General features: G+C 44.9%; 1 protein-coding gene across 1 annotated transcript in view; it reads right to left on the reverse strand.

The window, feature by feature from the left end:
- Positions 1-3802: 3802 nt before the first annotated feature.
- The window catches only part of LOC147705722 (sulfotransferase 1 family member D1-like), a 417136-nt gene continuing 406471 nt past the window's right edge, over positions 3803-14467 (reverse strand). Inside the window, exons 6-8 of the mRNA XM_086932157.1 lie at positions 7305-7399; positions 6997-7177; positions 3803-3969 (exon numbers count right to left, since the gene is read on the reverse strand). Coding sequence (XP_086788283.1) covers positions 3857-3969; positions 6997-7177; positions 7305-7399 — 389 coding nt within the window. The 3' untranslated portion in view covers positions 3803-3856. The remainder of the gene's footprint in view (positions 3970-6996; positions 7178-7304; positions 7400-14467) is intronic.

The raw sequence follows: 14467 nt of genomic DNA on the forward strand, positions 1-14467 counted from the left end.
TCAAGGGAGATGTAAAATGGACCAAAGATACTTTTATGCTGAACAAGAGTTTTGTAAGGGAGGAAATGGAACTGAGTAAAGTGACCGTGAGGGCTCATCAGCTCTTAATCAATTCCAACGATACTGAATTATATTTGAAAATAGTCAATAACTCTAATCACCGTTTTCTCCTAACTAGATTTAGGTTGAACAAAATTCATCTGCTCCTTACTACACGACCAAGCTGGACTAAAACAAAAAATCTAGACATTTGTCCATGTGATGGCTTTTCTATAATGGACACTGCACATTTTTTTTTTTTTTGTAAATACTTAGTGGAGCTACGGAAAAAGTTCAATTATACCATTGATCAAATACAAAGGGTTTAGACAAGTTAAACCAGCCCTTATGTACCTCCAGTTACTGTCGAACACTTGGGAAATTTTTAACGTGGCATGCTTTTTAACCATAGCTATGAGACTTGAGAAAAAAATGAATTGGCCTAGTTGTAAATAGCACATTTTTGGGGGGTTTTAACAAATTATATTTATTATGTTCATGTTTGATTTTATTAATGTAATATGATCTTGATTTCTGATGTGTGTATACTTTTATGGTTTTTGATATGAACCGAATAATGTACTTTTGACTGACTGGCCAACAGTATCTTTAAATACATTAGGAAAAGATTTTACCAAATCTTCAGCAACTGGGTCTGGTTGACTGATGGAAAAAACACTAGATGGTAAATCACCTAAAATTATTGGCGGATCTTGACCAGGACGCAGGATGATACCTAAAAGAGCAAGGTCTTTCCCACCAATAATGTCCCTTCCTTTTATGGCTATATACATTTAATTTTAATAGATCTGCCCAGACACTAATATATCCTAAAAATAACCTAGGTGATCAATATCTTGTTCTCTGAAGGTGTTAGGGTTAATGTCAGGAGTGATAAGAGTCATAGTGTTCGGCCAAAATTTGTAAAATGTTTTGTCTGCTAAAATGGTGACAGGAGCTCCTGAATCAGCCAGGGCTAAAATGCTTATATCATTAATGGAAATGTCAACTAAAGTTCCTTTAATGGGTTTGTCTGAAGATTCAGGAACTTCTACAGTAACTACTAAGTTAGTGAATTGAAAAGGTACAATCTTGGATTTCCGAAGTATCTAAGGAAATGTTTGAAATATTGATTCTATTAGATGATGTAGGATACATACCATTCCTATATAGTCCTTGAGAGTGTCTTAATTTTGGCATTTAATATATTTTGTTCCTAAAGCAGAACAGTTTGGATTGTTTCCTATGTGATTTTTTTAACCACATCTGAAACAAACAAGTTGACTCCTTTGTAGTTGATTCCTATAAAGCCGTTTGTTGAACATTGTTTAGAATTTGCAGCATTAAATGTTTGTTTAGTATTTATAGCACATACAGAATTGTCATCATAAACTAAATTCACATTAGACGGAACAGAAGATTGATTGTAAGCGAGAGTGGTTTGATTGGAATGAGTAGATAGTACTTTAGATGTAACAATCAAACTTTTAATACTTTTTGCGATGTTGATTGTTTCAGCTAGAGTAGGATTGATAGAAGTAAGAAGATGCTGTTGAATCTTCTTAGAGTGACAGTAAAAAACAAATTGATCTCTTATGTAAATATCCACATTAGCACCAAAATCACATTTTTCAGCTAGAACTCTAAGAGATGCTATATAATCTTCCACTGACTCTTCAGGAGATTGCTTACACATAGCAAAGTTAAATCTTTCTAAAATAACGCTTGTAGAGTCAGAATACTGTTTGCCCATGCGTAGTTTGGCTTCAATGAAAACATTCCAGACAGCATCTTCAGCTATTGGAGGAGGATAGCGTGGTAAGTTCACAAAAACTCTGCGGCCAGCTGTACCAAGGTGATTTATTAGTAGGGCTAACTTCCTTGAAGGTGAGTAACTGTCTGCATCAATAGCAGTGAGATCGTTTTCGAAGTCTCTCAACCATTCAGCCCACTTTAAATCGAGTTTTCCTGGTTTTGACAAGAAAGGTGCTGGCCGAATAATTCCTTGGCTGGATTATGAATCCCAAATAAGCATAAATCACTCTTTATGAAAGTATAAAAATTATTAGCAGGCAAATATTTGAATTAGTACAATCAAATTAAGTATTAATAACACTTGTTTTTAAAATGAAGTATAGATATATATAATCTGTAAAGTACCATAAAATGATCATTGAAGACTTCAAATATAAAGTAGAAATTGATGTGCCGGTTGATAATCAGGATCTCGCATACAGCTGAGGCTGTTTTTGTTGTAAATATGGTGTGCAAATCACCGATAATGGTCTCCGGCACAGTTAAGATGCTACTGGTTACAATTGAGGAAATCCGTCTTCGAAATACATTTTTAGACTGATTCAAGATGGCCGCTGGAGAACGTATGACATCAGGACGTTCTCCCAGCATGCATCGCGGTGGTCTGATGGCAGAAAAAGACAGAGAAACCAGGAGAACAGAATGGCCGGTGAAGTTCCACCACTTAGAACGAAGCGGGAATAGGAAGGGCGAGCCACGTAAGCAACATTTTAAACAGTCGCGCGCTTCAACGGTCAGCCAGATTTCTCACAGAAATAGCGGGTAGAAGTAGAGGAATAAGACGTAATATTTGACCGACCTGAATGCAGCCAATGTCTTGTAGGGAAGTAGTGTCCAGAATACAGGAACAGCGGTCCGGTGGGCTCCAATTCAAATAAGAGCAGGACAGGCAAAAAGTTCCTTTTTACCCTACTCCTGGTACCAATATGTTGTGGAGGGGAATGCCAAGCACGACAGGAAACTCAGCAGAATAAAGTAAATCTTCTCTCTATTTATAGTCGTACAGATAAGAGGAGCCCACGGTATGAGCAGTTGAAGGAGCAGGAAACAGACAGCAACTGACCCAACATACAGAGTCCTAATGACCTAAAAGAATTCTAAATAAAGGATTCTAAATACTTAAAGTAACAGTAACAGTAACTACATACCACACAGTTATTCCTACAATCTCTACCAGCTTTGAACCACTAATAGGCAGGCATCTTCACTCAAGCTTATGTTCTTCTTTACTTCTACCCAATCTGCCCTCTCCAATAACCATGTCTTCTCTTTCCAATTAATGCCATTTTCAATCTACTTTTGATTCGTGCCTTTTGGAATGTCTTCATCTATGTGATCATCACTCAAAAACTCTGATTCTCATCCCTTATCTTATTTGGGTAGGCCCCATTGCCACCTACCTCTCAATTACATGTTTTAATTCATTATTCATGATACCTCCGTCTTTGCAGGAAAAGCTTGCCCCTTATGACGGCTCGATCCTGGATCATCAAAATGAATATGGATTATTTGGACCAACTCAACCTGTGAGAAATGAGGGCGCGGACATGTATTACAATACAGATGGAGTGAAGCATCAAAATGCTCAGAGTTGTCTTGGTCAGTGTCAGCCTAAAGGAGGCAAGGATAAGGGCCTGTGCATTACTTCCCATGAACCTCTGGTTTCTAAATATAAACAATTCTTGAAAGCTTCATGAAATACTGCTCCCAGTCCCTAGCAAATACACAGCAGATTATAAACTGGGATAGGTGATTGGTTCAAAAAGAGATTATAACAGGGCAAGACAGTGGCAAAGGTGGGAGACTAGAATGTTGGCTAGAGGGTGGGTTATTCCATTGGTAGACAGCAGTAGTTGCTGCGGCAACATGGGATAACAATGGTAGGCTAGGCTCTCATTAGAGAAATGATCAGTCAAGAATGGTGAATGATGCAAATTCAAAAACATCGAGAGCAGTAAATATATTTTTTAATGCAAAACACTGAGAGGTACAGGTTTGAATGTCATATCTCCGTCCTGAAGTGCAACAAGCTGCCCGCCATCTTCCTCTCATAGTCTTCATCGAATCTCTCATTCTGTGCAACAGTGAAGTGGTTCTTCCAGTCCCCTGTAATCCCTGTGTAGAGAGAAAGAAATAACCATTTTTGTATACATTGGGAGTTTCATATGCAACAAATAGGGTACATTTGCACTTCTTCCTTATTTATGCATGATATGGCAAAGCTGGAACAGAGTTGTAAACAAACTTTATCTGGATTCCATTACCGTTTTCTAACATACAGAGGTGTAGACGTTCAGTTTATCCATGTAGCTAACTTCTTCAACGATAACCACTGAGTTCGGATGAGGGTCACAATCCACTCAGTAGACATAATGGTATAATTGCAAGATAAGCAGGAAACGTACTCTGCTCAACAAATTTCGATATGAAATATGAATACTTCCCTTGTTATCCAAACTAGCGGTCGAAATGCGTGAGATCTGAGGGCAACGGTGTGCCCATACATTTTTAATTTAAGAAAAACAGTTGCCCTACTTTATGTGAAAAGAAAATCATCCTGGGATGGTTAATTCTGATCCTTGAAATGCTTCAACTGAAGTTAAGGCAGGGAGTCTCAAGTGCTGTGAAACCGAGAACGTGACGGACAGCCACACACGCCTTCTTGCCAGGGTGTCTGCTTGCTCGAAAGAAATACACATGTGCACAACTGGTAAATGTTCAACTGCAAAGTGCACTTGGAAGCCAGTACAGGCTTTAATTGATGAAATCCCTTGAAGGTTTCTGATGATCAAGATTTATTCTTTTGAGTGATACTGCAACGGAGTTACCAACTGAGCTGTGAAGTGTGAGCTTGTAATGAACAGTCATAAAAAACAATCACTACATATAGTTTCAGAATTACTAAAATCTATATTTTGGAAGCATTTTTTATCTTAAACTTTATTGAACATTTTGTAGCAGCCCATCTTTTACTGCGTGTAAATCAAGTTAAAAAAAATGACTTTCATATTTACTGCACTGTTTGTCACAGGCTAGGGCCCTTTGCACTAAAAATACAAACTTACTAATACTATTCTCCACTGCACCGACCCGGTTTCACTGCTGTGGCTCTCTGGTTACACACAGAGACCTCTGCAGTACATTAACTAATACAGGTTTCATTTATGCTGTGCGTTTTTAGGTCTCGCCTATGCAGCGCGCATGCACTGCATAGGAAAAAGACCTTTAGCCATGGGTTCCTTTTTTTGCCCAAAAAACGTGCACCTGTTGCATTGCTTTCAATGGCAACGCGTGCACGTTTGGCGATTCCCTTGTGGGAGCGAGCAGCAGTGCCATATGTTCTCAATTATCGTGCCTTGCTGCTCGCTCCCGCAAGGGAATCGCGCAGGCCCCTCCTCTCTCCCCTCCCCCTGTTGCAGCGCGAGGCGAGAGCGCTTGTGCTTGTTTAAGTTACATCGACAAATTTGCACACGGAGCAACAATCAAATGAAATGTGGGGGGCAAACTGGTTAATTTTGTTGTTTAATTTTAACTCCTTCATCAAGTAGTATTCATACGAACAAATGATGCAGCCGCGCATCGCTAGCATCAAGACAGGGAGGTGAGAAATAATTCAACAGAAGCTTCATATGAGAGGTAATGCAAACTTAGATTTTTCTTGCATAAATACCTATTCCTCAAGAATGAGATGTGGTCCTTCCAGTTAAACTCTTAACTAACTGCGGAGCTAACAGGAAACTCCTATAATCCCGGCTCCGTACTTTATGAAATTGTGGGATCCTGGGCAAAATCTCCACGCGCCCAATACCCTTAGCTGATAAAAAATTCAGAAAAAAATGAGTGTCTGAATTAGATGTTTGTGGCCTGAACTAGATCACAGGCACTGTGGGCAACACATTTTTTTCTGATTGGGGGGTTTGTAAAGAGCTGCAAATTACTTTTCAGTAGGTCACAGGCACTTTGGGACACATAGGGGAAAGGACAGTTATCAAACTAGAGGTAACGCGACTAGTCAATCAAACAGCAAACGGATGTGTGCTGGTTTGGTCACCACTGTGCGAATTTGAATCCCTGCAGTCGATAAAATATTTCAAAACTCAAACATACAAATGACATGACCTTGGAAGTATGAAACACAGAGTTAGGCGGTATTTAGACCTGTGACCTGCAGACTGAACTCACATCTCAGCCGTGAGTACGAAACTCACTGAGGTACCATAACAGTTTACTCACTCAAACTGTCGGATAACTCCATGCATTTGCATCACCTATAATTTAAATCTGCTTCAGAAAACCGAGGATTTCCCCGAAGAATAAAGGGGATCAGTGTGCGAGCGAGACAGAGAAGCTTGGAAAGAGAGAGCGAAATGGGGGGAAAGAGGGAGACGGCGAGGGACAGAGAAGAAGACAGGGAAAGAGATAGAGGGGGACGCGTTAGAGGCTGAATATACAGGCAAGGCTTCAAAATCTATATCATATAAAATAAGGTTTCACAGGTGGAAATGCGTGTTTGTAGGTGAAAATGAACAATTTCACTCCAGGTCCTGCTGATGTATTGGGTTAGGCCTGGATTGAGGCACAATGTGCCAAGTACCCCAGAAAACGTTGGCAGGGTGGAAGGGGATGAACAGAGTAGATGTGGGACGCGCTTACGTGGGGGCATTTTAGCTGCTGTCCTGTGCCGGTCCAAAGGCGAGACCTATTGGCCATGCCAATGCTTGTTTTATATGCAGTTACCTAATGGAAAAGGACCTAAAAAAGTTGCAAAATATTTTTAGCCACACCTTTGACCCCGTCCCCATGCTCACTGGCCCCACCTTCATTACATGCACCATCACAGTTCCCACACTTTTTTTAAAGCACTTCAACTCCTGATCCAAACAGATTCTCTTTAGATCTAATGAATGGAGGTATGGAGGTGGCATGTTCATGCATATCCTGGAACACTTGTTTTCTGATTTAAAGTTTACATACATATATAAAAGCCTTTACTTTAACAATTTTTGAAAGACCTGACATGCCAAAAAATGCATTACTGTGTGATATACCTCGAAGAATGATCAGCCAGCAGTGAGTAAGTGTGAAACTGACTTTCTCCCTGCTCTGAATGAGGACATGTGGTGGTCAATAGGAGACAAATACCTTTTCTCATGAAAGCGGATACCTGGTGATCCATCCTACATTTTGGAGTGGTCTTATAGTTGGTCATCAAGTTATCCTTCATTTCCTTGAAAGTTGTGTGGTGATTGATCCTTTCCAAAATCTCTTCTTCCAAATCCTTCTCCATGAACTGCATGATCTTCCGAATTTCCTGCTTTGGGTCCTGAAATAGAGAGAAAAGCGGGAGCCACCAGATTAACATACACCAATAAAATAGTACAGTGATATCCGAAGGTGAAATTTTACAAGCAGGAATGTTCATTGTGGTTTTCGTTCCTTTGGCTTCTCACCTCCTTCATATCTTCATAGAACAGGTACAGGATGCAGTTGTCCTTTCTCTTCTCCCACCAGCCCTTGACGTGTTCATACCAGGAGCCGTATGCAACTGACAAAAGGAAGAGTCATGAGAAACAACACATATCAACCTTCAACTCTCCTCCAAACCCACAAGAGACATCGTCCAGCCATGTTCTTTAGAGGACAAAACACAAACAAATGTACATTGTGCACGCTATACCTCATTTTGGTATACTATATGCAGAGCCAGCTTCCTACAGAGTCTAGTGGAGCCCAAAAGGTAGGCAGAGGTAACGTAGATAGGATGTCACTTTTTATTTGGGATAGTGTGATCGAGCAGTAAGGCATTAAGCATTTGTGCTTAATGCACAAATGCTTAAGTGCTAAGCATTTGTGTAACACACTCAGTCAGCAAATTAATTTACACACTCAAAGACTGAACTTCAGACCAATTGTTTTTGTATAAAAATATTCTTTCAGATATTTTATTTCCTAGAACCAAGCAAGCCTGGCAAAGGTAAGTGATAAATAATTTGCAGTAAATATACTGTTGAAATACAGTTTGAATTGTAATTGTATATGCACTTTGTTTTGACTTACAGTGCTGTTACTGGGAAATGCAATGCTTTGTATATACAGTACATATACTTTGAATGGGCTTTTTAGTAAAATTACCAGTACATTACTTTCAGATTACTTTTCTTAAAAAGTGTAGTATACCTGGATACTACACTGGGACAGTACCTGCAAACACATAAGTAAATGCGTTTTGTTAGTACAATTTTAAAGAATTTCTTTAGGTTTTCAAACTCCACACTTAGAAACTTTTCATAGAAAAACAGTCAATGTTATCCTACGAAGGAAAATCGTGTTCTCGGTTTAAAGGTAAGTACTTGGTTGTGGGGTTTGGTATTTTTTAGGATTAGACTCAGGGGTCCCCCAGGGTCTAGGATACACTTGTGTTACACCCTCAGCGGCACTAGGAGGACCGACTGCAGAGTGCTGAAGCCCAATGTTATCCAGTGGGGGTGCAGAGTGCTGTTTTGGAGTCAGAAGCCCTGTAACCTTCAATGGGGTGTCTCCGGTTTGCAAAAGCACTGCAGGCTTGGGGACAAAAGTCTTCTGGGTGCGACCATCACTTGGAGGTCAGTTGGGATCATGGGGATTGGTTAGGCACTGTCTGTTAGGCCACCCAAGCCTGTGGGGTGTCAGGTGCAGGGGTGCCTTTTAGGGTCAGATCTTCTTACCAGCTCCTGGTCGCAGTTGTGGAGAACTTCCAGTTCGAGGCTGCAGGCATCGGCTGGATGATTGAGGCAGGTCAGGGGTCATCAGATCTCAGGTAAGGATGACCAGGGGGGACCGCCTCTTTGTGCTAGGCCACTCGAACTCCGGTCGTGGACGTCTGGTGCAGAGTGGTGCAGACCCACGGATCCATGTGGAACTGGGATCTGTTGATTGAACAAATCTGGTGTTCACAGGAGGCAGAGTCTTTAGGATTGAAGGCAGGCAGGTTCTCCAGGTGTGTCGAGGTTGCTGGCTGCAGGACACACTGGTATTTTGCTGGAGCAGGTTTGAGGTGGGTACAGGCCGATAGGGCTGGGGCCAAGACAGTGGGCATCCTCCTCCTGTTCGCTTTGGCACGACTGTTAGGTCCTTCTTTTTATCTTCTTGCAAGTTCTTGTCTGAGGAAGCAAGGTTCAGGGGTGCCCCTAAATGCTAGATTTAGGGGATTTACAGGTAGTTAAAAAGGTTGGGACCAATTGGGTCCCTTCCCTGGGGTGGGTACACCCCCTATTATGCCACCGTCCAGTGGGAGGGGGCATAAACCTTTCCCTGGTTGGCTGGGTCCCCCATCTGCAAGATGGCGTGGACTGAGAGTTGTGCTTCACCTTGCCTACCCCACCTGAGGGGTGGAGTTTGCAAAAGTAGGCACACCTCTCTTCCTCACTTGATTTTCCCGCTGGTTCTCCACCCAAAGTGGGGGTCAGAACCAGTGGGGACCAGTTGCTGAAAGCAGCAAGTGGCCTGGGGAAGCTCACAAAGGTGGCAAGCCTTTGAAGCTTCCCCTTCGTGGTCCGTGCCCATAATGGGGGAAGAGGCTTAGCACCTCGTCCCAGATTGTGCATTGTTTCAGGCCCCCGAGAACAGCAGGCTCTCAACCCAGGGGTCCAGAAACATGTCTGGTGGTGGCAGCTGAAAGCAGCCAATTAGCCTAGCACTAGTGGTAGGTCGTTTTTCAGGGGCCATCTCTAAGATGCCCTCTGTGTACATTTTTCATTAAATCCCACACTGGCATCCGTGTGGTTTAATGTGCTGAGAAGTTTGATACCAAACTTCTCAGTTTTCAGTGTAGCCAGTATGGTGCTGTGAAGTTCGTAATGACAAACTCCCAGCACCATAAACTCTTAATGGCAGCACTGCACATACAATGTTTAAGAATGAACTTAGACATTGTAGGGGTACAGGGCTCATGCACCTGTACCCTCACCACTGGTATAGGGCACCCAGCTAGAGGAGTGATTGATATATGCCAGGGCTGTGGGTTGTAGGCATGGCACACACGGTTGTGTGCCATGTCGACTCTTCACTCTGTTCTGCACCAAGACATGCAGCCTGCAAAGGCAGTGTGTGAGTGTAATGGTACAGGGCCTCTAAGGGTGGCACTATAAGTGCTGCAGCCCTTTAAGGTCTTCCCTGGTCACAGTGCCCAGGGTACCTGTGGTACCATTTACCAGGGGCTGACCTGTGGCCAGAGATGCCAATTGGGTTTTGTTTTCAATGCAGTTTTAGGGAAAGTACATAGGCCCTGGGTGCTTGATTGGCTGGAGCCCAGGGCACACTCAGTTAAAACACATCAGCAGTTCAGCATAAACTGGGGGCTACCATGCAGAACGAGGTCACTTCCTCACACAATGCCCCCCAAAATGAAAGAGTATGAGACTAACCTTTCCCTAGAGAGTCTTCATTTTCTAAGTGGAAGAACCTGAAATGTCCATCTACATTGGCAAGGGCAGTCCCAGGTCTGTGTTCCCCCGTAAAAGTCTAATCCCGGTAGGAAGAGGGACCACATCAACAGTATAGAGTTTCCCCCTTTCATCTGCATTAGCCATCTGAGAGGTCTGTGATCAGTTTGAACTGGGAAGTGAGTACCAAACAAGCATGGTCTCTGCCTCTTCAGGAACCAACCCACAGCAAAGGCCTCCCTCTCAATGGCACTCAAATGCTGCTCCATGGGGAGAAGCCTTCTGCTTATAAAAGCAAAAAGTTGGTCTTGGCCTTCATCATTGGTCTAGGATAGGACTGCTCCTATCCCTAGCTCAGAGGCATCAGTCTGCACAATAAACAGTTTGCAAAGTCTGGAGCTTTGGGAATTGGAGCTGAGCACATTGTCTCTTTCTAGTTGTCAAAAGTCTTTTGACAACTAACTGTCCAGTTTACCTTTTTGGGCATTAGGTAAGTTCTGTGAGGGGAGCCACAATGGACTCATATCCCTTCACAAACCTCCTGTAGTACCCTGTCAAGTCAAGGAATGCCCTGACTTGGGTCTGGGTTGTTGGAGCTTCCCAGTCCAGGATAGCCTGGATATTGGGCTGCAAGGGCTGTACTGGGCTCCACCAACAAGGGGGCCCAAGTACACCACAGTTACCTGCCCTATCTGGCATTTGGATGCCTTGAAAGTTAGGCCTGCAGTTTGCTGGGCATGTAAAACCTTCTCAAGGTGGATAAGGTGATCCTGCCAGGTGGAACTAAAGACAGCAATGTCATCTAGAAAAGCTTTACTAGAGGATTCCAAACCAGCAAGGATTGATTCACCAACCTCTGGAAAGTGGAAGGTGCATTCTTTAAACCAAAGGGCATTTTAGTAAACTGATAGTGCCCATCTGGTGTGGAGAATGCTGTCTTTTCTTTTGTTCCTGGTGCCATGCTGATCTGCCCGTACCCTGCAGTTAAATCAAAGGTACTTATAAACTGATAGACAAACTAGGTGCAGCCAAATTTCTATGCTCCTGTGACAGAGTTGAGCACTTTATTGTCCACACAGAACCTAATCCCTCTATTTCCACCCTGTGGATAAGGTTTGGGGACTAGAACCACTGGGCTGGCCCAAGGGCTCTCAGAGGGTTCAATAACCCCTAACTCCAGCATCTTGCTGACTTCAGCTCCAATGTTTTCCTTGACTTGATCAGACTTGCGATAGATTTTGTTTTTGACAGGTGAAGTGTCACCAGTGTCCACATCATGGATACATCAGTTTGTCTGACCAGGGGTCAAGGAAAAGAGTGTTGCATACTGCTGCAAGACTTGCTTGCAATCAGTCTGCTGTTGGGCAGAAAGGGTATCTGAAAGGACAACTCCATCCACCTACCCATATTTTGGGCTGTATGAGAGGAGGTCAGGGAGAGGGTCACTCTCAGGCTCCTGATCCTCATCAGTAACCATCAGCATGGTGATGCCAGCCCTATAATGAAAAAGATTAAGGCGGTTCACATGGGTAACCCTTTTGGGTGCCCTGCTTGTGCCCAGAACAACCTTGTAGGTGACCCACTTTTCTTTTCTAGGATAGGGTAAGGGCCACTCCATCTGTCCTAGAGAGCCCTTGGTGCCACTTGCTCCAAAACCCACACCTTTTACCCTGGTTGAAATTTAACCAGGGCAGCCTTTTGTTCATACCAGTGCTTCTAAAGCTCCTGTCTGGCCTCAAGATTCTTGGATGCCTTTTTCATGTACTCGTAAGTTCTAAGAGACAGTGGTCCCTTCTAACATAAGTTAATGTAGATAGCCACAACGTTACAATCAAGATTGGGTCTGCTTATGTCTACATAGACAATTTTTAATATTAAATAAACAAAAAATTCAGGCAAAGCAGTGTACAATCAGTGAGTGAGCAGGGCGTGAAGAGATATTGGGAAATCAGCCGATTTCCTTACCACAGGCAGGTGACTTAAAAGTGACTTCCGAAGTGAAATGCAAATAAGTAGAAGTCACAATACAAGGAACATATAGAACTCTACAAATTTTCAATTTTCAGGAGGGGCGTGAACAGGGACGGCGGCCAAGATGGCCGCATCCGCTTGAAGCTCTGCCGGTCGGGCTTACAAGCTTCCATTTAGCTTAATGTAGGAGCTAGAACTGGCAGCTGTACACCATCCTACAGTGCCCGGGATCATGAGGCGCATGATCGGAGGTCCGGAGCGGTACGACATTTGTTACGGAGGAGAGCCGATCTGAGCTGAAGGCTGTGGTGGTGTTGTGGCCAACGTCGTAGCTGCGCAGTGTTGCTGTGGGTGCGGTGAGTTCGCGTCCGTTAGCTGCCCTTTTACTGCCTTTTTGCCCTTTTCTCCTGGCCGGCGGGCTTTCCGCTATCTGCTGTCCCCCCTGCCGCCCCTCCAAATGGCTCCCTCAGTATCTGCTGGGCCCGCCGGTTTTCGCGGCCTAGTGGGTGCTCCGAGTCGGGGGCCTAGAGTGCTAGAACTGGCGGGTGTGTGAGGGTGCATCTGCGAGGAGTCCTGGGTTTCTGGGGGAGGGAGGGCAGAGGTGGTGTTGGGGCAGTGCGGAGAGCGTGAGCTTCCACCCTCAGCCCCCCCCGAGGGTACTCCATGCCGGTAGTGGGTAGGGGCCTGCACTGGGTGTGTATTGCCCAGTGTTGCTGGGTCTACCTCATGCTGGTTGGAGACCCTGTTGGGAACACCGGCTACTGTTGGGTCCCCGACTGTGATTGCGCCGCTTATCTTGTGCGGTCCACCAGCCCTACCAATTTGTGCTGACCCTCTCCTGCGGCGACTACTCCGGTTGAGCCCCTGCTGTGCTGCTGCAGCCTGTGCCTCTGCTGCCCGGACCCCTCCCGGATGTGGCTGCACCGCTGGAGGCCCCTCACGCTGTTGGAAATACAGTCTGCCTCGCCAACTTGTCTCTAGGTGCGGGGCTGGCGCTGAGCTTGGGCCTGACATACTGGCATACCATGGTACTCGTCTGTGGAGTCTGGGTGGATTGGATGCTGGTTGCCGAATTGTGATCTGTGCCCTTTGTAGCCTTCAGAGTGGTGGAGCTGCGAATGCCGTGATCGCACGCAAGCGCCCACATACCGCGACTGATCTTGCATTGTATTTAGGAGTCATCTGCTCCCCCTCATTTGCCGCTGCCCTTCGAATCCTGGTTGCCCCACGACCTGGGCCTGGTGTGTGTGGCGCCGCCAGTCGGCTCGGCTGAGTTTCTTCCACTCGCTTGGCAGTACCCCCTTTGGAGCTCGGCTTGTACAGTGGTGCTCTCCTCATGCTCCTTTCATCTGGATCCCCTTCTAAACTTCAACAAAATGGTGAAGAAGGACCCTAAGCAGACCAAGCTGCAATTTGATAAAACGCTGGGCCCTGCATCAGATGCTCCAACAGCTCAATCTGCAGAGGCCTCGGCCCCCAGGACACCGAATGCTCGACTCCTCTTGCTGCGGCCATGCTAGCTGAAATGAGGGCTGGCTTCAAGGCGCTAGATGGCCGGTTCGATGACCTGGACAAGAAACTGGCGGATATGAGTACTAAAATCCAGGTGCATGATCGTAGACTGGATGTAGTTGAGTCCAGAGTATCCGACGTCGAGAATGGTGCCTCCTCCTCTATGAAGCAGCTGGAAAGAACACAGAAGATCCTCAAGGAGGTGGCTATCAAGGACGCGGACTTATAGGCCCATAGTCACCAAAATAACATTTGTATTATTGGAGTTCCGGAGACGACAGCCACCGGTCGGATGGACACATTCGTTGAACAGCTACTGTTGGACCTATTTGGCAGGGATACATTCACGCATGGCTTCGTAGTTGAACGTGCCCATAGATCCTTGGGCCCCCGTCCTAGACCTGGACTGCCTCCAAGTCCCATCATTGCCAGACTCATGAACTTCCGAAATAGAGGCACCGCACTACGTGCTGCTCGTGATTTGGGTGAGGTCCAGTGGCAAGGGAACAAACTGGCTTTTTTCCCTGACTTCACCATCGTGGTTCAAGAGGCAAGGCGCAAATTCCAAGGGGTCAAAGCTACCTTGAAAAACCTGAGTCTCCGTTACGGTACGCTGTACCCAGTGAGGCTCAAAGTAGACCTCAATGGCAGGTCCCGAGTGTTTGACACTCCCACTGAGGCGCAGGAATTCTGCCGGGAATACAGGAGGG

The sequence above is a fragment of the Lissotriton vulgaris genome, chromosome 7, assembly GCF_964263255.1.
Source record: "Lissotriton vulgaris chromosome 7, aLisVul1.2, whole genome shotgun sequence".
NCBI classification, from domain to species: domain Eukaryota; kingdom Metazoa; phylum Chordata; class Amphibia; order Caudata; family Salamandridae; genus Lissotriton; species Lissotriton vulgaris.